The sequence below is a fragment of the Telmatherina bonti genome, assembly GCF_933228915.1.
Source record: "Telmatherina bonti genome assembly, chromosome: 7".
In the NCBI taxonomy this organism is placed as follows: domain Eukaryota; kingdom Metazoa; phylum Chordata; class Actinopteri; order Atheriniformes; family Telmatherinidae; genus Telmatherina; species Telmatherina bonti.
In genome coordinates, this window is record NC_136625.1 from 38,087,913 (window position 1) to 38,114,627 (window position 26,715).

Consider the following 26,715-nt stretch of genomic DNA (forward strand, 5'->3'; position numbering starts at 1 on the left):
GCTGGAATGTTGGTAGAGTTGCAGAGAGGGAGATGTTGTTGAAGTCTCCGGAGATCACCATGAATGAGTTTGGATGCTGTGTTTGTAGCCGAGCAACGACGGAGCTGATGATGTCACAGGCTGTGTCTGGTGCGGTACCAGGTATTATATAAACCGCTACCAGAATAACACAGGTAAACTCTCTGGGTAAATAATATGGACGGAAGCTCACAGCTAACAGTTCCATGTCCCTTGTGCATATCTTCTCCTTGACAGTAACATGTCCAGGATGACATCAACGCTGGTTAACCAGCACTGCAGACTGGGATCTGGTTCTGGTTTCTAAAAGCAGACTGGGATCTGGTTCTGGTTCCTGAAGCAGACTGGGATCTGGTTCTGGTTTCTAAAAGCAGACTGGGACCTGGTTCTGGTTTCTAAAAGCAGACTGGGATCTGGTTCTGGTTTCTAAAAGCAGACTGGGACCTGGTTCTGGTTTCTAAAAGCAGACTGGGATCTGGTTCTGGTTTCTAAAAGCAGACTGGGATCTGGTTCTGGTTTCTAAAAGCAGACTGGGATCTGGGTCTGGTTTCTAAAAGCAGACTGGGACCTGGTTCTGGTTTCTAAAAGCAGACTGGGACCTGGTTCTGGTTTCTAAAAGCAGACTGGGATCTGGTTCTGGTTTCTAAAAGCAGACTGGGACCTGGTTCTGGTTTCTAAAAGCAGACTGGGATCTGGTTCTGGTTTCTAAAAGCAGACTGGGATCTGGTTCTGGTTTCTAAAAGCAGACTGGGACCTGGTTCTGGTTTCTAAAAGCAGACTGGGATCTGGTTCTGGTTTCTAAAAGCAGACTGGGATCTGGTTCTGGTTTCTAAAAGCAGACTGGGACCTGGTTCTGGTTTCTAAAAGCAGACTGGGATCTGGTTCTGGTTTCTAAAAGCAGACTGGGACCTGGTTCTGGTTTCTAAAAGCAGACTGGGATCTGGTTCTGGTTTCTAAAAGCAGACTGGGATCTGGTTCTGGTTTCTAAAAGCAGACTGGGATCTGGTTCTGGTTTCTAAAAGCAGACTGGGATCTGGTTCTGGTTTCTAAAAGCAGACTGGGACCTGGTATATGTATGTTTATATGATGTCTATGTATTTAACTGGGGAAAGAACTTGGATGGCAGCAATTAATTTAAATTTGAAATGTAAAAAGTAATTATTATTATCAGTAATGTTTAGACATTATAAACGTTGGGCCCCTCAGCTGGCCGTGTTCGGCTCCTGCATGCCTCCTTGTCTCCTCTCCTGACTCCCTGAAGGAGGCAAGTTCTCGTGGGAAAGGACGGAACGGATCGCCGCCGCCATCAAGGCATCCTCGGTCCCACACCACCGGTGTCATTTTCCCATCACTGCCGCGTCTCTGTTATTGACCATCCTCCGGATCAGCATCGGTGTGAGGAAACGCGTCGGAGCAGCTGGAATATCTCTGAAAGAAGACTAAACACCATGAGTGTCGAGGCGTACGGGCCCAGCTCGCAGACTCTCACCTTCCTGGACACCGAGGAAGCCGAGCTGCTGGGAGCGGACACTCAGGGCTCCGAGTTCGACTTCACCGATTTCACCCTGCCGAGCCAGACCCAAGGCCAGACCCAGAGCCAGCTGGACGGCCAGGTCTGGTGCTTCTTTCCCCCGTTTCTGTGTGAAAACGTGCCGTGTTGACACGATGTGAGCAGGCTAACACCAGCTGGCTAACAACAGCTAGCCTCGCTGCGGCTCCCATGCTGTTGTCCCGCTAACGGGCTAGCATGCTGGCTAACTGGCTAGCATGCTGGATAATGGGTTAGCAGCTAATGGGCTAGCATGCTGTCTAACGGGCTAGCATGCTAACTAAGCAGCGTTTACAGTTAGCTATCCGTCTTGTTTACATATTGAACCGAGGGTACCAGAGATTGTGTGTCAAACTGTTAGAAATACATATTTATGAACGTAAATGTATTTATTCCGCAATGCTAAGCGGTAAAACCGCCACACATGTCCCACCTGCTGGTACAGAAAGCGGTAATTAACAGTTTATAGATGAGAAATGAGTTCTCTGCTGGTGAAATGTCTGCTTTTAACCCTCCGTTTACTTAAAGGGGATGGTTGTGATTGATTGCACATGTATGTTGGGTTTTCTCAGATTAATGGTCCTGACGGTGTGCTGCAGAATGGAGATGATCCTGTGGTAAAAGCCAGCCAGCTGCTGGCAGAGTTGAACTTTGAGGAGGATGAGGAGGATACGTACTATACGAAGGACCTTCCGCTGCATGCCTGCAGGTAAGCCACCAGGTGTATGTTGACTGGGGTTTTGAGGATTCAGGACCTTCTGCAGACATTGTTCTGGACAACCAGCTGAGAAGTTGGTGAAATCTTCCAGCCTGTTCCTAACTCCTGCGTTTTGTCTCTCCCCTGTATTTCTGGTAGTTATTGTGGGATCCACGACCCAGCTTGCGTCGTCTACTGCAACACCAGTAAGAAGTGGTTTTGTAATGGCCGTGGGAACACATCTGGCAGGTGAGATGTGTTTTCCTCTCTGTGTGGTGGTGGATATAGCTAGAGGAGCTGGGAAGGAATCCTGTTGCAGATACGGCATTACGGGTGGGTGCCTGTAGAAAGCACCCCCCCCCCCCTGCAGTGTTTTACTCTTTTATTGCTTTTGTAAATCAGTCATGTGCAACGTTTGGCTTCTGTGACCCAAAAAAAAATCCATTTGAATGTGTATTTGTAAACTTATTTCTGCAAAGTAACGACAATAAAATATTTTCAACATAAAGTTAATGATTGAATAAGTTTTCCCCCTCTTCAAGCCGGTTTTTAGTGGAAGCACCTTTAGCTATAGTCGCAGCGTGGAGTGTGTGTGGACAGGTCTCAGTAAGGCTTGCACATCTGGACACTGCAGTTTTGCTCCATCTGACTATGCAGAAGTGTTTCCACTCTGTCAGGTTGCATGAGAATCGGTTGTCAAGAGTCTTTTTCAAGTCCAGCCACAATTTCTCTATCGAGTTGAGATCTGGGCCTCTCCAGAACTTTCTCCTTGTTGTCTTCCAACCACTCCTAGTTGTAGTTGGATGTGTTGGCTCATGGTCTGGCAGGAACACGAAGCTTCCCCCAAGCTGCACTTCTCCAGCACATCAGGTTGTCCTCCTATATGTTGCTGCTTTCTTCTGCAAGCCTGCTGCGGAGAAGCATCCCCACAGCACGGTGCTGCCGCCACCATACTTCACAGTACAGATGCTGTGTTTGTTGTGATGTGCGGTTCTTCCACTTGACCGTGGATCCTCCGGCAAGACTGTTGGCAAACTCTAGTGGAGATTTCATGAGAGTTTTCTTTAGCAGAGGCTTTCCTGGTGAAGAACCCAGCAGCAGTTGTCTCTCCCATCTCTGCTGCCGACGGTTGAAACTCCTTCAGGTGGTCATAGTTGTCCTGGTGGACTCTCTCACCAGTCTTCTTGCGCGGTCTCTGTTTGTGAGGACGACCTGGTCTTGTGCCATCTTCCTTCCACGTCTTAGTGACAGATTTAACTCCAGGGTGTGTTCAGAGCCTTAGAAATGTTTTCTTTTCCATCCCCTGACTTCTACTTCTCAGTAACGGTTTCTCCGATAGTCATGGAGTGTTTTGCCTTCATGTTTCAGTGGCAGGTTTACTGATTAACCTTCCAAACACGTGTTTTTACTCCACAGTCATTAGAGACAAAGTCTCTCGGTGATCTCCATGAATTGTGACATGACAAGGATCACTTGACCGGATCTTTGTTGAATGAAGAAAATCACTTTAAGTGGGGGTAATATTTATGCAATCACTCATTTTATGTTGCATAATTTTATTACTTTGTAGAAATAAGTTTTCAATTAGACCTTAAAAAGGATTTTTTTTATTAACAAAAGCAATAAAAGAGTAAAACTGCAGGGGTGAATAATTTCTATAGGCACTATATCACATCTTCATCACCATCACTACCATGTTGCTAAGAGACCTCTATTTTCACCTGGACATGATGATGAAGACACTTCCTGTCAGACTTTCCACCAATCAGAGAGCTTAAACTGACGGTAACGTCCAATCAGGAGCAGCCAAAGATCAACAAGTGATGAGAAAAGCAGGAAAATAATGATCCTCTATGGCTGGAATAAAGCCAAGAAGACATTTGGGATGCAGCTGACGTGAATTTTTTTCTAACTCGCCCATTTAAAAGTAATTTAATCTCGAAGTTCAGCATATTTAGGGGCGTGTCCTTTTGATTGACAGGTACCCGATCTCCCGCTTCAAGTCAGAAGAACATAGAACAACCGCGGTTTTTAGCCGGTTAACAATGTGACTTAGCTTTAGCCCGCTTACCTCCGTTAGCTGGTTAGCTCCTGTTATCTCCGGGTTAGCTCGGTTAGCTTTTAGCTACAGAAAGCTTGGAGTTCGCTCGATGTCAATCATCCACCATGACGCTCACAGCCCCCCTCTCAGCTCCACCTCTTTGCCCATATTTGTATTTTCTGGGCGAGACGACACGCATGCCCCTGCCAAGATGGCGATGACGGCGGCTCTGTCCATCTTTTATACACAGGCTATGTATATAAGCCGCTCTGTATCCTGCTGCTTGCAGGACACTTCCCATCCTGCTTGTCACGACTGCGTGAACTTTGTTTTTCGTTGTTTGATTTATGTGTTTATCTTTGCAGAGCAGTAAACGTGTGTAAATAAACTAGATTTAGCTAAATGTCTGGTTTTTACTGTGTAGCTGCTTGTTGTGCTACGTAGAGTCCAGATAGGTTTACAAAGCTCAGAAGTGGGATTATCTTCACATGGTGGACAGTATTCCACACAGACTGGGATCAGAAATATGCTCCAGTTCCCCTTCGGCCCACAGGGAAGAGAGCATTTAATAAGACTCCGGATGGACCTGAGATTCTTACTGCTCCTTTCTGTGGAAGGAAAGTTGGTTTAATGTATGTTTTCATGTAGATCCCATGTTTCATTGCAACAAGTCCTTCTATAATGTAGATCCTTATTGTTCAATAAATCCTTTACATTACGCAACACGTCCGTTCTTTTTGATATTTATGTTTTTATGTTATTAAAATGCAACTTCCATGAAATATTTTCATTAAGCCCCACAACTTAATTCCTCTTATTGTCAACACTGCTTCGTTCTCTATAGTTTTATCTTCATTACTAAATACCAGGAAATAAATTTTTATTAAGCCTTAATGATAATTTTTTTTACATCAAACTGTTTTCAGTTCTTGTCAGGCTTCTTTCACATGCCGACACCTGCATAAAATAATGTCAGCAATGAACAAGATAAACAGTTTCGACTCATTAACAAAGTCATTAAGGTAGAAGATGGAACGGTTTGGGACGAGGACGGACCCCTGAGCTAACCTCTGCTCATCAACGTTCCCCACAAAAAGCCGTTTTTGTGTCAGTACCATGAAGGATCTGCAAACCCCGGCAGGCAGCTGAGATGTTAATTATTCTAAAATCATTTGGTTTCGTATAAAAATAAAAAAAGGAAGTGAAACTTTTAAGTGTCAGGTTTTAATGAAATGAAGGGGGTTGCCGTCACCTTCCCGCATGTAGCCGTGTCTTCGTTTGCACTTCCTCCACGTGTTTCCTTCATTTTCGCTCTCCTGACCTGCAGCCACATAGTAAACCACCTGGTGAGGGCGAAGTCCAAGGAGGTGACCCTGCATAAGGATGGTCCGCTGGGGGAAACCGTTCTGGAGTGCTACAACTGCGGCTGTCGCAACGTCTTCCTGCTGGGCTTCATCCCTGCCAAGGCCGACTCGGTGGTGGTGCTGCTGTGCAGGTGAGGATGCTTTCACAGCTGCTTCATTCTACAGGTACAGCTCAGAAAATCAGAATATTATGAAAAAGGTCTATATATTTTGTTTCAGAATGTGAAACCCAGATATTTAGATTCATTACACATAGAGTGAAACATTTCAACCATTTATTTCTTGAAATCTTGATAATTGTGGCTTATAGAGAACGAAAACCCAAAATGTTTCAGAAAATTAGAATATTGTGAGAAACTTCAGCCTTAGAAAGTCATGGCGTCACCCTGATCAACTGAAAACTCCTGCAAAGGTATCTTAAACCTTTAAATGGTCTCTCAGTCTGGGTCAGACAGTGACCCAACCATGGGGAAGACTGCTGACCTGACAGATGTCCAGAAGACCATCATTGACCCTCCACAAGGAGGGAAAGCCATGAAGGACATTTCTAAAGAAGCTGCTTGTTCACAGAGAGCTGGATCCAAGCATGTTAATGGAAAGTTGAATGGAAGGAAAAGCTGCACCAGCAGAAGGCAGAACCGCCTGGAGAGGATTGTCTGGAATCTGGGAGCTTCACAAGGAGTGGACTGAAGCTGGACTCATCAAGAGCTGCTACGCCCAGACGGATCCTAGACATGGACTACAGATGTCCCATTCCTCGTGTCGAGCCTCTCCTGGACCAGAGACACCGACAGAACCGTCTCACCTGGGCTACGGAGGAAAAGGACTGGTTCTCAGATGGAAGCAGATTCTGTATTTCATGAGGAAACCAAGGTCCCAGAGTCTGGAGGAAGAGTGGAGAGGCCCAGAATCCATGTTGCTGGAAGTCCAGAGGGAAGTTTCCACAGTCAGTGATGGTTTGGGAGCCATGTCATCTGCTGGTGGTGGTCCACTGGATTTTCTGAAGGTCACAGTCACCACAGCATCTAGCAGGACATTTTAGAGACATTCCTTCTGCTGACAAGCTTTATGGAGATGCAGATTTCATTTCCCAGCAGGACGTGGCTCCTGCCTACACTGCCAAAGGTACCAAAAGCTGCTTCCATGACCACGCTGTTACTGTGCTGGATCGGCCAATAGACCCACCTGATCTGAACCCCGTAGAGAACCTGTGGGGTGTTGTCAGGAGGAAGATGAGAGACACCAGACCCGACCATGTAGATGACCTGAAGGCTGCTATCAAAGCAACCTGGGCTTCCATTCCACCTGAGCAGCACCACACGCTGATGGCTTCCATTGCCACGCCGCGTTCATGCAGTAATTCATGCAAAAGGAGCCCAACCAGGTACTGAGTGCATGGAAATGACCATACTGTTCAGAAACCTGACATTTCTGTTGAAAACATCTGTTTTTCATTGATCTTGTGTAATAATCTTATTTTCTGAGACACTACATTTTGGGTTTTCGTTCTCTATAAGCCACAATTATCAACGTTTCAAGAAATAAATGGTTGAAATGTTCCACTCTATGTGTTATAAATCTATATCATATCTGGGTTTCACATTCTGAAATAAGGGATGGAAAATATTGAACTTTTTCATGATATTCTAATTTTCTGCGATGTGCCTGTAATCCCCATAAAGATCCCGCTTTAAATGAGCGTTTTGCTGGTTGTGACTCAGGCAGCCGTGTGCCAGCCAGAGCAGTCTGAAGGACATCAACTGGGACAGCTCGCAGTGGCAGCCTCTCATCCAGGATCGCTGCTTCCTCTCCTGGCTGGTGAAAATCCCCTCGGAGCAGGAGCAGCTCCGGGCTCGCCAGATCACCGCCCAGCAAATAAACAAGCTGGAGGAACTCTGGAAGGTACCGTCAGCCCAGCTGCTCCATGCAAATCCTCTAAACCAGCATCCAGCTTATGGTGATGCAAATTGATCATGTTTCCTATCACATATGGGGGTTATGTGCCTGCTCGTTGCTCTGTGTGTCTCTTATCTGAACTAACTGGTGTATGTGCCGCAGGTTTACTCAGAGGTTCTGTTCATGTGATGCTTTTAGTTTTAGGTTCTGATTGTTTGTTAGTCAGAAAACTGAATCCTGACTCTTTTACTAATTCGTTGTCCACACTGAGACCGGATTAGGGTTCGACCACAGCTGCTTTTCATGCAGATCTTTGCAGCGGAAGTTGTTTTATTTAACTTGGTTCTTATTCGGATCAAGAACAGTGGACTCGGTTCGCCTACAAACACGTCTCAGCCTGTTTAAAGACAAAATACAGGAAGCTAACTAAAAAGCAAAGTGCATTGTGGGTTCAGTGCACTGCACTGTGGGTAAACACAACCAAGACATGCAACCTGGTGGGTGACGGGCGGTTCTGGTTCTGGAAAGAAATAGGTTGGATAGAAAGCTGGTCAACCCTGGGCACTAGGATCTGATCCGCCCCGTAGGATCTGATCCGCCCCGTAGGATCCGGTCCGCCCAGTAGGATCCGGTCCGCCCAGTAGGATCTGATCCGCCCCGTAGGATCCGGTCTACCCCCAGACCACTATGATCTGATGAAGATCCATGTTTTCTTGCCTCTGGATGTGAAACATGTTTATTTAAAAGCCAGCAGTGTCTCGGTCCAGTCTTTGGTTTGCAGATTTAATGTGTGGTGTCTCCTGACAGGAAAATCCCACAGCGACTCTGGAGGACTTGGAGAAACCCGGAGTAGACGAGGAGCCTCAGCATGTCCTGCTCCGCTATGAGGACGCCTACCAGTACCAGAACATCTTTGGTCCACTTGTTAAGCTGGAGGCTGACTACGACAAGAAACTCAAAGAGTCGCAGGTAAACATAGAAGAAGAAAATTTACACTGATTAATCTTCAGAATTATTATTTTTGCAGCTTTTTATGTCTTCATTTGCAGTTTAGCTAAATGTCCAAACACTGAGAGTAATATAGTTTTTTGTTTTTTTAAACTGATTTTTATTTATTAAAAGTTTATTTCTTAAATTATATTCATTTAATTAAAAAAAAAACCTTAAACATTAGCCATTATTATGCAGATTTTTATCGTGTCATTTGCAGTTTAACTAAACTTTTAACACTGGAAGTAATATACTATAACTTTCTTGTTTAATTAATAAATCTTATGAGTTTGTAATTATTTTAAAATACTTATTTTTTATTTTAACTTAAATTTGATTTTATTTTGTTATGTATTTATTTACCTATATGTTTAAGTAAATTTTATTCTATTTGATTTTTTGTTTTAATATATTTAGTTTAATTTAATAAATCAATAATAATGAAAAAATCTCATACATTAAGTTTTTGTTCTTTCAATTGATGTATTTATTTTTGTATGATATTTTCACATCGACATGATTTATTTTCGCCTCCATTTAAATGTTTGTTTTGTCTCTTTTCTCACCAGACACAAGACAACATAACGGTGCGATGGGATTTAGGCCTGAATAAGAAGAGGATTGCTTATTTCACCCTTCCTAAGACTGATTCTGGTGTGTAGTTTTCTACCTCAGTGTTTGTTGCCTCTAATAAAGCCTGTTAGTCTAACTGTTAATGATGTTATGTGTTAATATTGACTGCTGAACATTTGGTTTCATCCTGTTGTTCTCCAGACATGCGACTGATGCAAGGAGATGAGATTTGTCTGAGATACAAAGGAGACCTGGCTCCTCCGTGGAAATGCATCGGACATGTCATCAAAGTTCCTGACAGTATCCTGATGGGAGTTGAAAGTTTAGACGCCTGACTGGACATCAGTAGCCTGCAGCTGATGAGACACATCTGGACATTTAGTGGCATCTAGTGGCGGTTCTGGAAACTGCAACGACACAATTATCTCATTCTCCATCATCCACCAATTAAATCTCTCTGTTCTGATACAGGCAGGTTCTTCTGGGTGGCTTGGACACCATGCTGCCAGTCGTAGCATCGCTAACGCAGCCGGTCAGCAGCTGGTGATCAGGTGATCAGCAGCTGGTGGTCAGGTGATCAGGGGGTCAGCAGCTGGTGATCAGGTGATCAGCAGCTGGTGGTCAGGTGATCAGGGGGTCAGCAGCTGGTGGTCAGGTGATCAGGTGGTCAGCAGCTGGTGATCAGGTGATCAGGTGGTCAGCAGCTGGTGGTCAGGTGATCAGGTGGTCAGCAGCTGGTGGTCAGGTGATCAGGTGATCAGCAGCTGGTGGTCAGGTGATCAGGTGGTCAGCAGCTGGTGATCAGGTGATCAGGTGGTCAGCAGCTGGTGGTCAGGTGATCAGGTGGTCAGCAGCTGGTGGTCAGGTGATCAGGTGATCAGCAGCTGGTGGTCAGGTGATCAGGTGGTCAGCAGCTGGTGGTCAGGTGATCAGGTGGTCAGCAGCTGGTGATCAGGTGGTCAGCAGCTGGTGGTCAGGTGATCAGGTGGTCAGCAGCTGGTGGTCAGGTGGTCAGCAGCTGGTGGTCAGGTGGTCAGCAGCTGGTGGTCAGGTGATCAGGTGGTCAGCAGCTGGTGGTCAGGTGGTCAGCAGCTGGTGGTCAGGTGATCAGGTGGTCAGCAGCTGGTGGTCAGGTGATCAGGTGGTCAGCAGCTGGTGATCAGGTGATCAGGTGGTCAGCAGCTGGTGGTCAGGTGATCAGGTGGTCAGCAGCTGGTGGTCAGGTGGTCAGCAGCTGGTGGTTAGGTGGTCAGGTGGTCAGCAGCTGGTGGTCAGGTGATCAGGTGGTCAGCAGCTGGTGGTCAGGTGGTCAGCAGCTGGTGATCAGGTGATCAGGTGGTCAGCAGCTGGTGGTCAGGTGGTCAGCAGCTGGTGGTTAGGTGATCAGGTGGTCAGCAGCTGGTGGTCAGGTGATCAGGTGGTCAGCAGCTGGTGGTCAGGTGATCAGGTGGTCAGCAGCTGGTGGTCAGGTGATCAGGTGGTCAGCAGCTGGTGGTCAGGTGATCAGGTGGTCAGCAGCTGGTGGTCAGGTGATCAGGTGGTCAGCAGCTGGTGGTCAGGTGATCAGCAGCTGGTGGTCAGGTGGTCAGCAGCTGGTGGTCAGGTGATCAGGTGGTCAGCAGCTGGTGGTCAGGTGGTCAGCAGCTGGTGGTCAGGTGATCAGGTGGTCAGCAGCTGGTGGTTAGGTGATCAGGTGGTCAGCAGCTGGTGGTCAGGTGATCAGCAGCTGGTGGTCAGGTGATCAGCAGCTGGTGGTCAGGTGATCAGGTGGTCAGCAGCTGGTGGTCAGGTGGTCAGCAGCTGGTGGTCAGGTGATCAGGTGGTCAGCAGCTGGTGGTCAGGTGGTCAGCAGCTGGTGGTCAGGTGATCAGGTGGTCAGCAGCTGGTGGTTAGGTGATCAGGTGGTCAGCAGCTGGTGGTCAGGTGGTCAGCAGCTGGTGGTCAGGTGATCAGGTGGTCAGCAGCTGGTGGTTAGGTGATCAGGTGATCAGCAGCTGGTGGTCAGGTGATCAGGTGGTCAGCAGCTGGTGGTTAGGTGATCAGGTGGTCAGCAGCTGGTGGTCAGGTGATCAGCAGCTGGTGGTCAGGTGATCAGCAGCTGGTGGTCAGGTGGTCAGCAGCTGGTGGTTAGGTGATCAGGTGGTCAGCAGCTGGTGGTTAGGTGATCAGGTGGTCAGCAGCTGGTGGTCAGGTGATCAGGTGGTCAGCAGCTGGTGGTTAGGTGATCAGGTGGTCAGCAGCTGGTGGTCAGGTGATCAGGTGGTCAGCAGCTGGTGGTCAGGTGATCAGGTGGTCAGCAGCTGGTGGTTAGGTGGTCAGGTGGTCAGCAGCTGGTGGTCAGGTGATCAGGTGGTCAGCAGCTGGTGGTCAGGTGATCAGGTGGTCAGCAGCTGGTGGTCAGGTGATCAGGTGGTCAGCAGCTGGTGGTCAGGTGGTCAGGTGGTCAGCAGCTGGTGGTTAGGTGATCAGGTGGTCAGCAGCTGGTGGTCAGGTGATCAGGTGGTCAGGTGATCAGGTGGTCAGCAGCTGGTGGTCAGCAGCTGGTGATCAGGTGATCAGGTGGTCAGCAGCTGGTGGTCAGGTGGTCAGCAGCTGGTGGTTAGGTGATCAGGTGGTCAGCAGCTGGTGGTCAGGTGATCAGGTGGTCAGCAGGTGGTGGTCAGGTGGTCAGCAGCTGGTGGTCAGGTGGTCAGGTGGTCAGCAGCTGGTGGTCAGGTGATCAGGTGGTCAGCAGCTGGTGGTCAGCAGCTGGTGATCAGGTGATCAGGTGGTCAGCAGCTGGTGGTCAGGTGGTCAGCAGCTGGTGGTTAGGTGATCAGGTGGTCAGCAGCTGGTGGTCAGGTGATCAGGTGGTCAGCAGCTGGTGGTCAGGTGGTCAGCAGCTGGTGGTCAGGTGGTCAGGTGGTCAGCAGCTGGTGGTCAGGTGGTCAGGTGGTCAGCAGCTGGTGGTTAGGTGATCAGGTGGTCAGGTGATCAGGTGGTCAGCAGCTGGTGGTCAGCAGCTGGTGATCAGGTGGTCAGCAGCTGGTGGTCAGGTGGTCAGCAGCTGGTGGTTAGGTGATCAGGTGGTCAGCAGCTGGTGGTCAGGTGATCAGGTGGTCAGCAGCTGGTGGTCAGGTGGTCAGCAGCTGGTGGTTAGGTGATCAGGTGGTCAGCAGCTGGTGATCAGGTGATCAGGTGGTCAGCAGCTGGTGGTCAGGTGATCAGGTGATCAGCAGCTGGTGGTCAGGTGGTCAGCAGCTGGTGGTTAGGTGATCAGGTGGTCAGCAGCTGGTGGTCAGCAGCTGGTGATCAGGTGGTCAGCAGCTGGTGGTCAGGTGGTCAGCAGCTGGTGGTCAGGTGGTCAGCAGCTGGTGGTCAGGTGGTCAGGTGGTCAGCAGCTGGTGGTCAGGTGGTCAGCAGCTGGTGATCAGGTGGTCAGCAGCTGGTGGTCAGGTGGTCAGCAGCTGGTGATCAGGTGATCAGGTGGTCAGCAGCTGGTGGTCAGGTGGTCAGCAGCTGGTGGTCAGGTGGTCAGCAGCTGGTGATCAGGTGGTCAGCAGCTGGTGGTCAGGTGGTCAGGTGGTCAGCAGCTGGTGGTCAGGTGATCAGGTGGTCAGCAGCTGGTGGTCAGCAGCTGGTGATCAGGTGGTCAGCAGCTGGTGGTCAGGTGGTCAGCAGCTGGTGATCAGGTGGTCAGCAGCTGGTGATCAGGTGGTCAGCAGCTGGTGATCAGGTGATCAGGTGATCAGCAGCTGGTGGTCAGGTGATCAGGTGATCAGCAGCTGGTGGTCAGGTGATCAGGTGGTCAGCAGCTGGTGGTCAGGTGATCAGGTGGTCAGCAGCTGGTGGTCAGGTGGTCAGCAGCTGGTGGTTAGGTGATCAGGTGGTCAGCAGCTGGTGGTCAGGTGATCAGGTGGTCAGCAGCTGGTGGTCAGGTGGTCAGGTGGTCAGCAGCTGGTGGTTAGGTGATCAGGTGGTCAGCAGCTGGTGGTCAGGTGATCAGGTGGTCAGCAGCTGGTGGTCAGGTGGTCAGCAGCTGGTGGTTAGGTGATCAGGTGGTCAGCAGCTGGTGATCAGGTGATCAGGTGGTCAGCAGCTGGTGGTCAGGTGATCAGGTGATCAGCAGCTGGTGGTCAGGTGATCAGGTGGTCAGCAGCTGGTGGTTAGGTGATCAGGTGGTCAGCAGCTGGTGGTCAGGTGGTCAGCAGCTGGTGGTTAGGTGATCAGGTGGTCAGCAGCTGGTGATCAGGTGATCAGGTGGTCAGCAGCTGGTGGTCAGGTGATCAGGTGATCAGCAGCTGGTGGTTAGGTGATCAGGTGGTCAGCAGCTGGTGGTCAGGTGATCAGGTGGTCAGCAGCTGGTGGTCAGGTGGTCAGCAGCTGGTGGTTAGGTGATCAGGTGGTCAGCAGCTGGTGGTCAGGTGGTCAGGTGGTCAGCAGCTGGTGGTCAGGTGATCAGGTGGTCAGCAGCTGGTGGTCAGCAGCTGGTGATCAGGTGGTCAGCAGCTGGTGGTCAGGTGGTCAGCAGCTGGTGATCAGGTGGTCAGCAGCTGGTGATCAGGTGGTCAGCAGCTGGTGATCAGGTGATCAGGTGGTCAGCAGCTGGTGGTTAGGTGATCAGGTGGTCAGCAGCTGGTGGTCAGGTGGTCAGGTGGTCAGCAGCTGGTGGTCAGGTGATCAGGTGGTCAGCAGCTGGTGGTCAGCAGCTGGTGATCAGGTGGTCAGCAGCTGGTGGTCAGGTGGTCAGCAGCTGGTGGTCAGGTGGTCAGCAGCTGGTGGTCAGGTGATCAGCAGCTGGTGGTCAGGTGGTCAGCAGCTGGTGATCAGGTGGTCAGCAGCTGGTGGTCAGGTGATCAGGTGGTCAGCAGCTGGTGATCAGGTGATCAGGTGATCAGCAGCTGGTGATCAGGTGGTCAGCAGCTGGTGGTCAGGTGGTCAGCAGCTGGTGGTTAGGTGGTCAGGTGGTCAGCAGCTGGTGGTCAGGTGATCAGGTGGTCAGCAGCTGGTGGTCAGGTGGTCAGCAGCTGGTGGTCAGGTGATCAGCAGCTGGTGGTCAGGTGGTCAGCAGCTGGTCAGATCAGCAGCTCTTCATTTTATTGGGGAAAATCCACTCCGGTAGAAAACAAATCTGCGGCTGAAAACACTGCAGATATCTTGCTTACATTTGTTTTACTTCACCGGATCAACGGCGGCACATGTTTGAGAAAGCAGCAGGTGTGTTCTGGTTCTGCCTTGACGTTCCACTCCAGACTACGGTGACGAGATCGCCATCGAGCTGAGGAGCAGTGCTGGCGCTCCAGTGGAAATCCCTCACAACTTCCAGGTGGACTTCGTGTGGAAATCGACCTCGTTTGACAGGTATTTACAGTAGAAGACACAGGAAATAACACATTTATCTGGTGTGTTTTCTAGCCACACAGGTGTGCCTGACACCTGCAGGTCCAGGTGTAGGACCTTTATCAGTCTGTCTGTTCATTCTCTTCGTACCTGAGCTCAGGGAAGAAAAATAGATAAATAATAAGAATTATAACAATAAGAAAAGGCAGAGAGGAGCTGGTTTCTCTCCTCTGATTGGCCCTGGGCTGCAGGTGAACACTTGTTCTGCAAGCGGTGGCTTTTTTTTTTTTTAAAGCGCATCTAGATCAGACATGTTCTCCTGGAAAACATCCGGCCACGTAAAACAACGCAGAGTTCAGGTAAACGCCACGTAAAACGTCACGTTAAAAAACAACAAATAAACAAGAATGTGAAAGTGATAAGTTTCTTTGTAAGAATTACCGCCATCTAGTGGTAAAGGTGAGTACAGCGCAGCAGTGAATGTACGGTGGCCATCAGCGGACATAAGATGTGTTTCATGTGTGGGTGGATCCAGCCTGCTGGTGACTACTCTCTTCTTCTGTGGTGCTTTTAAGGCGTTCTTTATCCCAGACAGTGCTCTAGCTCCTGTCACGCAAAGCTTGTTTGTCCATCCAGGGACACTGTAGTAAACGTGGCGGCAGCTGCATGTGGGAGTGCTTCGTTGTGACGGTTGTCATAGCAATACGCTTTATTGTGACGGTTGTCATAGCGATATCAGTAGACACCAAATCTTTCAGTCCCTGCGCTCTGATTGGCTGCAGCCGGAAACATCGTGAAGCCGAGTTTTGATCAAAAGGAAACTTTTCACGTGGAGCTGCACTGGTTTGCTTTACTGGTGCACCAGTGAAACCAGTGCAGAAGTTTAAAATGGAGCCTGCTGTGTTTCAGTGACGGGGAGGGTAGAAGTACTTCTTCATCATAATCCTCCTCTTCCTCCCTCAGGATGCAGAGCGCCCTGAAAACGTTTGCGGTGGACGAGACGTCGGTTTCTGGCTACATCTACCACAAGCTGCTGGGACACGAGGTGGAGGATGTGGTCATCAAGTGCCAGCTACCCAAACGCTTCACGGCACAGGGTCTGCCTGACCTCAACCACTCCCAGGTGAGCTGGAGACATGGAGCGTAGAGCACCCCCGTGGAGCGTACGACCCGCGCCGCCGGGCCTCATGCCAACGTGTTTGTTGTGTTGCAGGTGTACGCTGTGAAGACGGTGCTGCAGCGGCCCCTCAGCCTGATCCAGGGCCCCCCCGGAACTGGGAAGACGGTCACCTCTGCCACCATTGTGTACCACCTGGCTCGACAGGGCAACGGGTCAGAACCAAAGAGCTTGTCGCTGTACCTGTGTGGAAGTTTATTTTAACCATGATAACCTGATGGAAGGTTTGGACTTGTGTGGTTCCTCCAGGCCGGTGCTGGTCTGCGCTCCCAGTAACATCGCAGTTGACCAGCTGACTGAGAAGATCCACCAGACCGGGCTGAAGGTGGTGAGACTGTGTGCCAAAAGCAGGGAGGCCATAGACTCTCCGGTGTCCTTCCTGGCTCTGCACAACCAGACCCGCAACATGGACAGGTACCAGCAGATCTGAGACGTGTTACTGGAACAGAGTTTAGACCAGTTCAGGGCCGACGGGTTCAATCTGCAGCCAGAGTCCTGAAGTTCACATGAAAAATAATCCAGATAGTCTGGATGAGTCTGCTTCATAATGGGCTCGACCAATCAGCAACCTCCGGCGGTTAAAAGTGAAGCCAATGAAGAAATGTATAAGACTGCAGTTCCCCCTTCATCCTCTAGGGGCTGCAAAACGGCGCAAATCCCCATAGACATAAATACACGTTTACAGCAGGAATAAACATGTTTACAGTAGAAATAAACATGTTTACAGTAGAAATAAACATGTTTACAGCAGGAATAAACATGTTTACAGTAGAAATAAACATGTTTACAGCAGAAATAAACATGTTTACGGCAGAAATAAACACGTTTACGGCAAGAATAAACACGTTTACGGCAAGAATACACACGTTTACGGCAGGAATAAACACATTTACAGCAGAAATAAACACGTTTACGGCAGAAATAAACACGTTTACGGCAAGAATACACACGTTTACGGCAGAAATAAACACGTTTACTACGGCAGGAATAAACACGTTTACGGCAAGAATACACACGTTTACGGCAGAAATAAACACGTTTACGGCAGGAATAAACACGTTTACGGCAGGAATAAACACATTTACAGCAGGAATAAATATATTTACAGCAGAAATAAACACGTTTACGGCAGGAATAAACACATTTACGGCAGGAATAAACACGTTTACAGCAGGAATAAACATGTTTACAGCAGAAATAAACACGTTTACGGCAAGAATTAACACGTTTACGGCAGGAATAAACACGTTTACGGCAGAAATATATATATTTACAGCAGAAATAAACACGTTTACGGCAGAAATAAACACATTTACGGCAGGAATAAATATGTTTACAACAGAAATAAACACGTTTACAACAGAAATAAACACGTTTACGGCAGAAATATATATATTTACAGCAGAAATAAACACGTTTACGGCAGAAATTAACACGTTTACGGCAAGAATTAACACGTTTACGGCAGAAATAAACACGTTTACGGCAGAAATAAACACGTTTACAGCAGGAATAAATATGTTTACAACAGAAATAAAACACGTTTACGGCAGGAATTAACACGTTTACGGCAAGAATTAACACGTTTACGGCAGAAATAAACACGTTTACGGCAGAAATAAACACGTTTACGGCAGGAATAAATATGTTTACAACAGAAATAAACACGTTTACGGCAGAAATAAACACGTTTACGGCAGAAATAAACACGTTTACAGCAGGAATAAACATGTTTACAGCAAGAATTAACACATTTACGGCAAGAACTAACACGTTTACGGCAAGAATTAACACGTTTACGGCAGGAATAAACACGTTTACGGCAGAAATAAATATATTTACAGCAGGAATAAACACGTTTACGGCAGAAATAAATATATTTACAGCAGAAATAAACACGTTTACGGCAGGAATAAACACGTTTACAGAAAGAATAAACACGTTTACGGCAGGAATAAACACGTTTACGGCAGGAATAAACACGTTTACAGCCTGGTACAAATCCATTTAATAGATCAGGTTTACCTTTATGACAATCGTCTCATACTGGTGAACTGGTTTGTTGTGACAGCATGCCGGAGCTCCAGAAGCTGCAGCAGCTGAAGGACGAGACCGGCGAGCTGTCCTCCTCAGATGAGAAGCGCTACAGAGCTCTGAGGCGCACCGCTGAGCGGGAGCTGCTGATGGTAAGGTTACGTGGCGTGGGCGTGGCGATGGCGTGGGCATTGCCAGCGGGTCCGCGGTCTGACTTCCTGCATCTCCCGTCTGCCTTACAGAATGCTGATGTGATCTGCTGCACGTGCGTTGGAGCGGGAGACCCCCGTCTGGCTAAAATGCAGTTCAGATCGATCCTGATCGATGAGAGTACCCAGGCGACTGAACCGGAGTGTATGGTGCCAGTGGTCCTCGGGGCCAAACAGGTGACAACCGGTTTCAGCCGTGCTAACAGGCAGCAGAGGATTCGTTTTAACGCTGTGACTTTGTGCTCCTGTAGCTGATTCTGGTGGGTGACCACTGCCAGCTGGGACCCGTGGTGATGTGCAAGAAGGCAGCTAAAGCAGGTCTGTCCCAGTCCCTGTTTGAGCGTCTGGTTGTTCTGGGGATCCGGCCGATCCGCCTGCAGGTCCAGTACCGCATGCACCCAGCCCTCAGCGCCTTCCCCTCCAACATCTTCTACGAGGGTTCGCTGCAGAACGGAGTCACTGCAGGTGAGATCTGCTGGTCCAGGTCGGATCCCGGCCTGGTGTCCGGAGCTGCACCCCCGCCCCATTTCTGAGCCTCATGTCAATCAAGGGTCCACTAGAGAGCCAAGAGATACGCAGGACTCTTCCACTTCTTCCATCCTTCCCGGGGTCAGGGGGGTCGCGTGGGCAGCTGCCTCAAGGCTGCAACAGACCTCCACACATCCCATAAATGTTTTTCTACTTTCACCAACTTTATTGACAGACTGGGCCAAAAATTTATACCAATAAAATCCACAAACTGTCTCAGTCTTTTAGAAGTTAAAAAACTAAATATAGACGGCAAATGTGGATAAAACTGTTTATTTCCTATAAAAAAAAACCTGCATTTCCAGATGTTTTTCCAGCTGCAGGTTTTCAAAACAAACTAGTAGTGCAAAAGCTTCATCTTCATCATTATCTATGAGGAGAGATTGTTGCTGTTGGTGCTTCTATAAAGATAAGCTGCAATTTTCTGACTCGGCAGCAACGTAAACACTCAGTTTCCACAGTAATCTGATGGATGACATTTCAGCAGCGGAAGGAGGCGAGGACGACAGACGAGAGAAAACCAATAAAAGTGTTTTCTAGAAAGTGTGAATGGAAATAAAATCCGTAACGCATCTTGGTTGTTGTTCCGCAGCCGACCGGGGGAAAAAGGGCTTCGACTTCCAGTGGCCGCAGCCAGACAAGCCCATGTTCTTCTACGTCACCCAGGGCCAAGAGGAAATCGCGAGTTCTGGAACGTCCTACCTGAACCGGTGTGAACTCTCTGCAACATTTCCTTCATTCTGCATGATCAGTAAATGGATTCTGAAAAATGACGCCAGATGTCTCGTCCGTCCTCCCCCCCCCCGCTTGTTTCTGCAGGACTGAGGCTGCCAACGTGGAGAAAATCACCACCAGGCTGCTGAAGGCCGGAGCTAAACCGGACCAGATCGGCATCATCACCCCGTACGAGGGCCAGAGGTCCTACCTGGTCCAGTACATGCAGTTCAGCGGCTCCCTTCACACCAAGCTCTACCAGGTGGAGCATCCATGTGGTTTCATCACCTGTCTACCTCCTTCACTTCCCATACCAACACCTGAGGTTTGGTGTCAGCCGGTATGGGCCAATACTGGCCTCATACCAACCTCATACCGACCGATACTAACCTCAAACCGGCCAATACCAGCCTCATACCGGCCAATACCAGCCTCATACCGGCCGATACCAGCCTCATACCGGCCGATACCAGCCTCATACCGGCCGATACCAGCCTCATACCGGCCGATACCAGCCTCATACCGGCCGATACCAGCCTCATACCGGCCGATACCAGCCTCATACCGGCCGATACTAACCTCATACCGGCCAATACCAGCCTCATACCGGCCAATACCAGCCTCATACCGGCCAATACCAGCCTCATACCGGCCGATACCAGCCTCATACCGGCCTCATACCAACCTCATACCGACCGATACTAACCTCATACCGACCGATACTAACCTCAAACCGGCCAATACCAGCCTCATACCGGCCAATACCAGCCTCATACCGGCCGATACCAGCCTCATACCGGCCGATACCAGCCTCATACCGGCCGATACCAGCCTCATACCGGCCGATACTAACCTCATACCGGCCGATACCAGCCTCATACCGGCCGATACCAGCCTCATACCGGCCTCATACCAACCTCATACCGACCGATACTAACCTCAAACCGGCCAATACCAGCCTCATACCGGCCAATACCAGCCTCATACCGGCCGATACCAGCCTCATACCGGCCGATACCAGCCTCATACCGGCCTCATACCGGCCGATACCAGCCTCATACCGGCCTCATACCGGCCGATACCGGCCGATACCAGCCTCATACCGGCCGATACCAGCCTCATACCGGCCGATACCAGCCTCATACCGGCTGATACTGGCCATCTTCTGCATCAGCTGCGACCCACAGGGGCCACAATCCTGTAGACTCTCATGTTTTCCTGCTCCAACACACTTGACTCACATTAACTTCTTTGACTGTTGGATCCATTTGATCTGAGTCAGGTGCGTTGGAGCAGGAAACGCTGAAAATCTGCAGGGGTAAAAAGTTTGTAAACAAAAGAAAAAGTAAATTAGAAAAGGACAATATTTAGAATTCCAGCTGTGATTTCGCTGAGCAAAAAAAGAAACCTGGGTGCAGAACTTCCAAAGGTAGATGTAGCGAGGGCTGGTGGTAATACCTGACTGATTTTCCATAATCAAAACCGTCCCTAGCAGTGAGAAACGCTGTTAAAGAGACAGATGCAAGCCAGAGTTTGACTAAATCAAGATATTTATTCATGGTATACATAAACTTCCAGTAGTAATTGAATAACGTGCTTGTTCTCCGTGCAGGAGGTTGAAATAGCCAGTGTGGATGCTTTCCAAGGCAGAGAGAAAGACTTCATCATCTTGTCCTGCGTGAGAGCCAATGAGCATCAGGGCATCGGCTTCCTCAACGATCCCAGACGTCTGAACGTGGCGCTCACCAGGGCCAGGTACGGCAGTGCCGCTGCAGTGTCACGACACCGTCGCTGTGTAAGAACCCCCGCTGATGGTCTCCTGATGGCTGTAGGTACGGTGTGATCATCGTGGGAAACCCCAAGGCCTTGTCCAAGCAGCCACTGTGGAACCACCTGCTGAATTACTACAAGGAGCAGAAGGTCCTGGTTGAAGGTCCTTTAAACAACCTGAGAGAGAGTCTCATGCAGTTCAGCAAGCCCCGCAAACTGGTCAACACCATCAACCCAGTAAGTGTTCATCACACAGCAATTCCGGGATCCACTCAGTCTGCACTTCATTTATCTCAAACACAAAGTACAAAACAAGGATGCACATTTCTGTAACATTATACTAAGGAGCAGAAGGAAGCCCAAGGCCTATAAACTCTCACACTGGTGTGTCTGTCTCAAGCAGCAACCTCCGGCGGTTAAAAGTGAAGCCAATGTAGAAGTTCATAAACCTGCAGTTCCCCCTTCATCCACTAGGGGCTCCAAAACAGAGCAAATCCCCATAGACTCCCATGTTAAAAAGACCAACTTCACAGCAGAAATAAACATGTTTACAGCAGAAATAAACATGTTTACAGCAGAAATAAACACGTTTACAGCAGAAATAAACACGTTTACAGCAGAAATAAACATGTTTACAGCAGAAATAAACACGTTTACAACCTGGTACAAAAATCCATTTTAGGTTTAATAGGTCAGGTTTACCTTCATGACAACTGTGGGGGGGAGTGAATTTTTTTCTAACTCACCCGTTTAAAAGTAATTTAATCTCGTAGTTCATCATATTTAGGGGCGTGTCCTTTTGATTGACAGGTACCTGATCTCCCGCTTCAAGTCAGAAGAACAACCGCGGTTTTTAGCCGGTTAACAACGTGACTTAGCTTTAGCCCGCTTACCTCCGTTAGCTGGTTATCTCCTGTTATCTCCGGGTTAGCTCGGTTAGCTCTTAGCTACAGAAAGCTCAGAGTTTGCTCGATGTCAATCATCCACCATGACGCTCACAGCCCCCCTCTCAGCTCCACCTCTTTGCCCATATTTGTATTTTCCGGGTGAGACGACACGCATGCCCCTGCCAAGATGGTGATGGTAGGAACCGCCCACCGAGCTTCAATTCAGCTCTTCAGAAACCTACGGGTCACGGAGGCTCCGCCCATCTGTTATATACAGTCTATGATCTGTCTGGACTGGTGTGTCGTTCTGATTTATGAATAATCCTGAAAACCAGCAGATCAATGAGCTTGCTGTCTGTTTTCCAGGGCGGGCGTTTCATGAGCACGGCCATGTACGACGCCAGAGAGGCGCTGATTCCCGGATCAGTGTACGACCGCAGCAGCAACGGTGAGCTCTCAAACTAAAACGTCTTTTAAACGCTTTAAAAACGCGGAGAGTAACTCGTGTCTTTCCTCCCCCTGCAGGGAGATCTGCCAACATGTACTTCCAGACCCACGACCAGATCGGTATGATCGGGACAGGACCTGGCCCCATGTCATCCATGAACATCCCCATTCCCTTCAACCTGGTCATGCCTCCTATCCCTCCACCTGGATACTTCGGACAGATGAACGGTCCGGCTGCAGGTCAGAGGTCGCGTCTAGCCACCTGGTCACCTAGATCAGGACTTGTTTTGTCTGACGATATTTGTATTCAGGTCGTGGCGGTGGAATGAAGAGCAAGTTGGGCAGCGGAGGAGGAGGCGGGACTCGAGGTGGCCGTCAGAGAAACCGTGGCAACGTGGGAAACGCCAACGGGACGGAGCGTGGAGGTCACATGACTGGCAGCCAGGCCAGCCAGGACCAGGTGTCCCAGCCGTTCTCCCAGGGACCGCTGACTCAGGGATATCTGAACATGAGTCAGCCGTCCCAGATGAGCCAGCCGGGTCTGTCCCAGCCCGAGCTGTCACAGGTCCGTCTTCAGCGCCGTGCTCCTGCGTACATGTCCACGGAACAAGCAGACGTTCCCAACTCACACCAGCCAATGGCTGTCTCCGTTTGTCTCCATGCAGGACAGTTACCTAGGAGACGAGTTCAAGTCCCAAATTGACATCGCTTTGTCCCAGGACTCCACCTACCAGGGGGAGCGGGCCTACCAGCATGGTGGCGTGACTGGACTGTCCCAGTACTAGACTGTAAGAACGCTGGACCACACCTGCAGCTAAACACGCAACACATGTTCTATGTGACACGCAACACGTGTTCTATGTGACACGCAACGCGTGTTCTATGTGACACGCAACGCGTGTTATATGTGACACGCAACGCGTGTTATATGTGACACGCAATGCGTGTTATATGTGAAACGCAACGTGTGACATCAACACGATCACTGTTTCATGTAAATGCCTTCACTCTTCAACTCCACGGTGTGGTACGTCTGGTCGATTAATCGGGTTTTAATCTCAGTACGATCTGGGTTTCCAACCATGATAAAACTAAAAGGGTGTGATTATTTTTCTCTCTGCAGTTTCCTCTCCTGCTGTCTTCAGCTGCTAATCGAGCGTCTCTGGCGTTGCAGCGCTGTGCTGTAAACTCCTCCCACAGCCGCTTTGCTTTCATTCAGACACTGTTGCCAACTTGGAGACTTTCTCGCTAAATCTGGAGACTTTTTTTGTTAAAAGCGACAAATCTAGCAGCTTTTACTGGAGTTATTAGAGACTTTTCTGGTGTTGTGGCGACTGACTTGAAGGCACATATTGTTCTGCAGTTACTGTAAGGAAGGAGCAGTGGGAGCCTCTCCCGTCCTAAAGCACTCCCAGGCGGCCAGTCTCAGTCGGCTCCGGCTGCAGGTCAATGTAGAATAACTGCAGTAGGTTGTGGAAGTTCACCTAAACATAGTTTATACCATTGTCAGTGACAACTGGCTGCATTATTTTCCTATACGTAGTTCGGCCAGTTAAACACTGTAATATCCCTCCGTTACGGGGCGTTACCATAGCAACGCGTTAACCAGCTGGTTCAGATCAGCCGTCTTATAACAGGTGAATGAAGAAAAACGTGCTGCAGCCTGACAGCGGTTGTTTGGTATAAAACGTACATCCAGGCCAGCGTATAATAGTTCCTATATAAGCGGTAAAAGCAGATTAAACAACTCGGAACCGTCCATTAGACGTTATAATGTACGACACGGAGTCCAGAACACCACGACGCGCAGAGTTGTTTATAAATACTGGATAATCCTGTTAAATAATTGAGATTATAATTTTTGCCATAATTGAGCAGCCCTACGTATAGTACCCTCCTCTTCATCATCTCCACCGTATAGTACCCTCCTCTTCATCATCTCCGCCGTATAGTACCCTCCTCTTCATCATCTCCGCCGTATAGTACCCTCCTCTTCATCATCTCCGCCGTATAGTACCCTCCTCTTCATCATCTCCGCCGTAAAGTACCCTCCTCTTCATCATCTCCGCCGTATAGTACCCTCCTCTTCATCATCTCCACCGTATAGTACCCTCCTCTTCATCATCTCCGCCGTAAAGTACCCTCCTCTTCATCATCTCCGCCGTATAGTACCCTCCTCTTCATCATCTCCGCCGTATAGTACCCTCCTCTTCATCATCTCCACCGTATAGTACCCTCCTCTTCATCATCTCCACCGTATAGTACCCTCCTCTTCATCATAATAAAACAATTTTATTGGAGAATAAAAACGCTGAGTTTGAACGCCGACAGCTCGGCTTCACCGTGTCGCCGCGCTCCCGTGTGATTGGCTGTTTGGTGTCCAGGTGGATGTGGTCAGGTGAAGGAGGAGTAATCGGGAACATTTTCTCCTGTTTCTGTTTCAGGTCCCTGGAACGGAGCTAGGCCGGCGTGAAGCTTAGTTCTTTGCTATTTTGATCTGGGTAATGACAAAACAGAACAAACATGGACGCCCGTTTTCCACTGCTACAACCGAAGCGCCGCTGTGTGAAAGTCACAGGAGAGAAACCAACCAATCACGAGAGTGAGAGCAAAACATGGGGGTCCACCTGGACAGGAGGAAGGCGAGGTGGTAGAAGCGCACCGCTCACCGTGAAGACGTGGCGCCGGTGGAGAGGCCAGACCCTCCGCTGCTCCAGGAGGGGGGGGCGAGCTGAATGACCCCTCAGGAACCTCCAGGCTGGTTGGGAATCTTCAGAAGCCCAGGAAGACGGAGAAGAGGCGTCTCACGCAAACTGACTGGACAGGAGGTCCTCTGTGGCGCCGCGTGGCAAAACCAACGGAGGTGACTCCTCAAGCCGTTGTCATGGCAACTCTTTTAAACCCAAAGCTTTGAATCGGGACTCTGCAAGCATCCAGGAGAAACGTTTGAACTCAACCTGTGCCTCGAGGAGCGCCGCACAGTCACCGATCAGCCGCTTTTCTATCTCAGCTTCCACGAACTCCTCTGCATCGCCGGCCGTCCGGGTCGGCCAGCAGGAAGTCACTGAAGACTCCAAAGACTGATCCCACCTGTTTAGGAGTGAACTACAAAGACAGGCTGTGTCCAGGTAGAAATCTTGCTGAGTGCAGTTAGGTTGATGTGTGTGATGAGCAAATAGACGAGTTGCTTCCCAGGGAATCCAGACACTGAAGTACGACTCGGGCTGTAAGATGTCTCCAGATCTTCTGCTGGTCTGCTGACCAACCCCGAACACAAACAACTTGGAAATCTGTGTGAAATGTCAATAAAAGCAGAATTCAGAGATGGACAGGTCTCATGAAGCATGTTTTATCTCCAGTAGAACATAAGCAACAGATGTCTTCCACCTGTTCATCTGAGAAACTCTGCCTCTCTAAGGTGCTCTTTTATGTCCAGTCCTGACTGACCTGCTGATCATTAACTTGATCGGCTCCTAGCTTGTTGCTCCAGATGTCTCTATCTGCTTTATGAGGTCCTCAAGATCACCGGCATCTAGGCTTGTTCCCAGGCATACAGTGATTCCTTCTAATTCTCTGCATCTGTAGATGATGTTCTTCACTGACGAGGGTGGATTTTCTGCTGGGAATAAAATCTGACCTGATGAGATTCTACTTTTATCTCCATTTTACACAGAGGAGTTTATATTAAAAGCAGAAATGATGCTGCATGTAGGATGTTAAACTACACAAATACACAAAAAACTTTTATTTCTCCATTTAGGTTTCTTTTCTTTAAATATATATTTAAGTTTCAGTCGTGTATAAAAGTTTAGACCTGCTGTCACGTTTACAATGAAGTTAGCTTGTTCTCTGAACTCTGCTGAGCATTTAGTGAACTTTGAGTCCTCGTTTGGTGTTTTACTCCTTTAACAGGTAGTTTAGTTAGCGTTGATGAAATCTGATGAGATCAATACAATCTCATATTTATTTTAATCCTGACACTCACATGATATAAATATGCTCTTAATGTTGGTATTTTCTGAGCTCATCTGCATCTTTTCTTCATGTTTAACATGTAAAAGGGACATTTAAATGAGACTTTACCTGCAGAATGATGAATGAAACAACTCTTGCATGTCTGTCTGATTGCTTTGCTGCTTGAAACCTGCTGAAGCCTGGAAAAAAATCCTGCACAATAAAAGTCTGTTCAAACTCCTGCACAATAAAAGTCTGTTCAATCTCCAAGAAAATAAAAGTCTGTTCAAACTCCTGAACAATGAAAGTCTGTTCAAATTCCAAGAAAATGAAAGTCTGTTCAAACTCCTGCAAAATAAGTCCTTTAAAACTCCTAGAAAATAAATCTGTTCAAACTCCTAAAAAATAAAAGCTTCTTCAAACTCCTGGAAAATAAAAGTCTTTTAAAACTCCTAGAAAATTAAAGTGTTCAAACTCCTGGAACATGAAAGTTTGTTTAAACTCCTGCAAAATAAAAGTCTTTTAAAACTCCTAGAAAATAAAAGTCT

At 48.6% G+C, this 26,715-nt stretch overlaps 1 protein-coding gene across 1 annotated transcript; it reads left to right on the forward strand.

Annotated features, from left to right (window-relative positions):
- The first annotated feature begins 1,328 nt into the window (after positions 1–1,328).
- Positions 1,329–26,392, forward strand: LOC306758904 (regulator of nonsense transcripts 1). The gene is made up of 24 exons (XM_079244330.1): positions 1,329–1,631; positions 2,140–2,276; positions 2,424–2,513; positions 5,633–5,800; positions 7,391–7,571; positions 8,373–8,534; positions 9,125–9,209; positions 9,330–9,428; positions 14,360–14,468; positions 15,411–15,570; positions 15,661–15,779; positions 15,874–16,038; positions 17,696–17,810; positions 17,901–18,044; positions 18,119–18,332; positions 18,988–19,105; positions 19,215–19,371; positions 20,722–20,864; positions 20,942–21,116; positions 22,133–22,214; positions 22,292–22,453; positions 22,525–22,778; positions 22,879–23,001; positions 24,658–26,392. Exons 1-23 carry the CDS (start codon positions 1,467–1,469, stop codon positions 22,996–22,998), a joined length of 3,324 nt encoding a protein of 1,107 aa, XP_079100456.1. The 5' UTR covers positions 1,329–1,466; the 3' UTR covers positions 22,999–23,001; positions 24,658–26,392.
- The last annotated feature ends 323 nt before the right edge of the window (positions 26,393–26,715 follow it).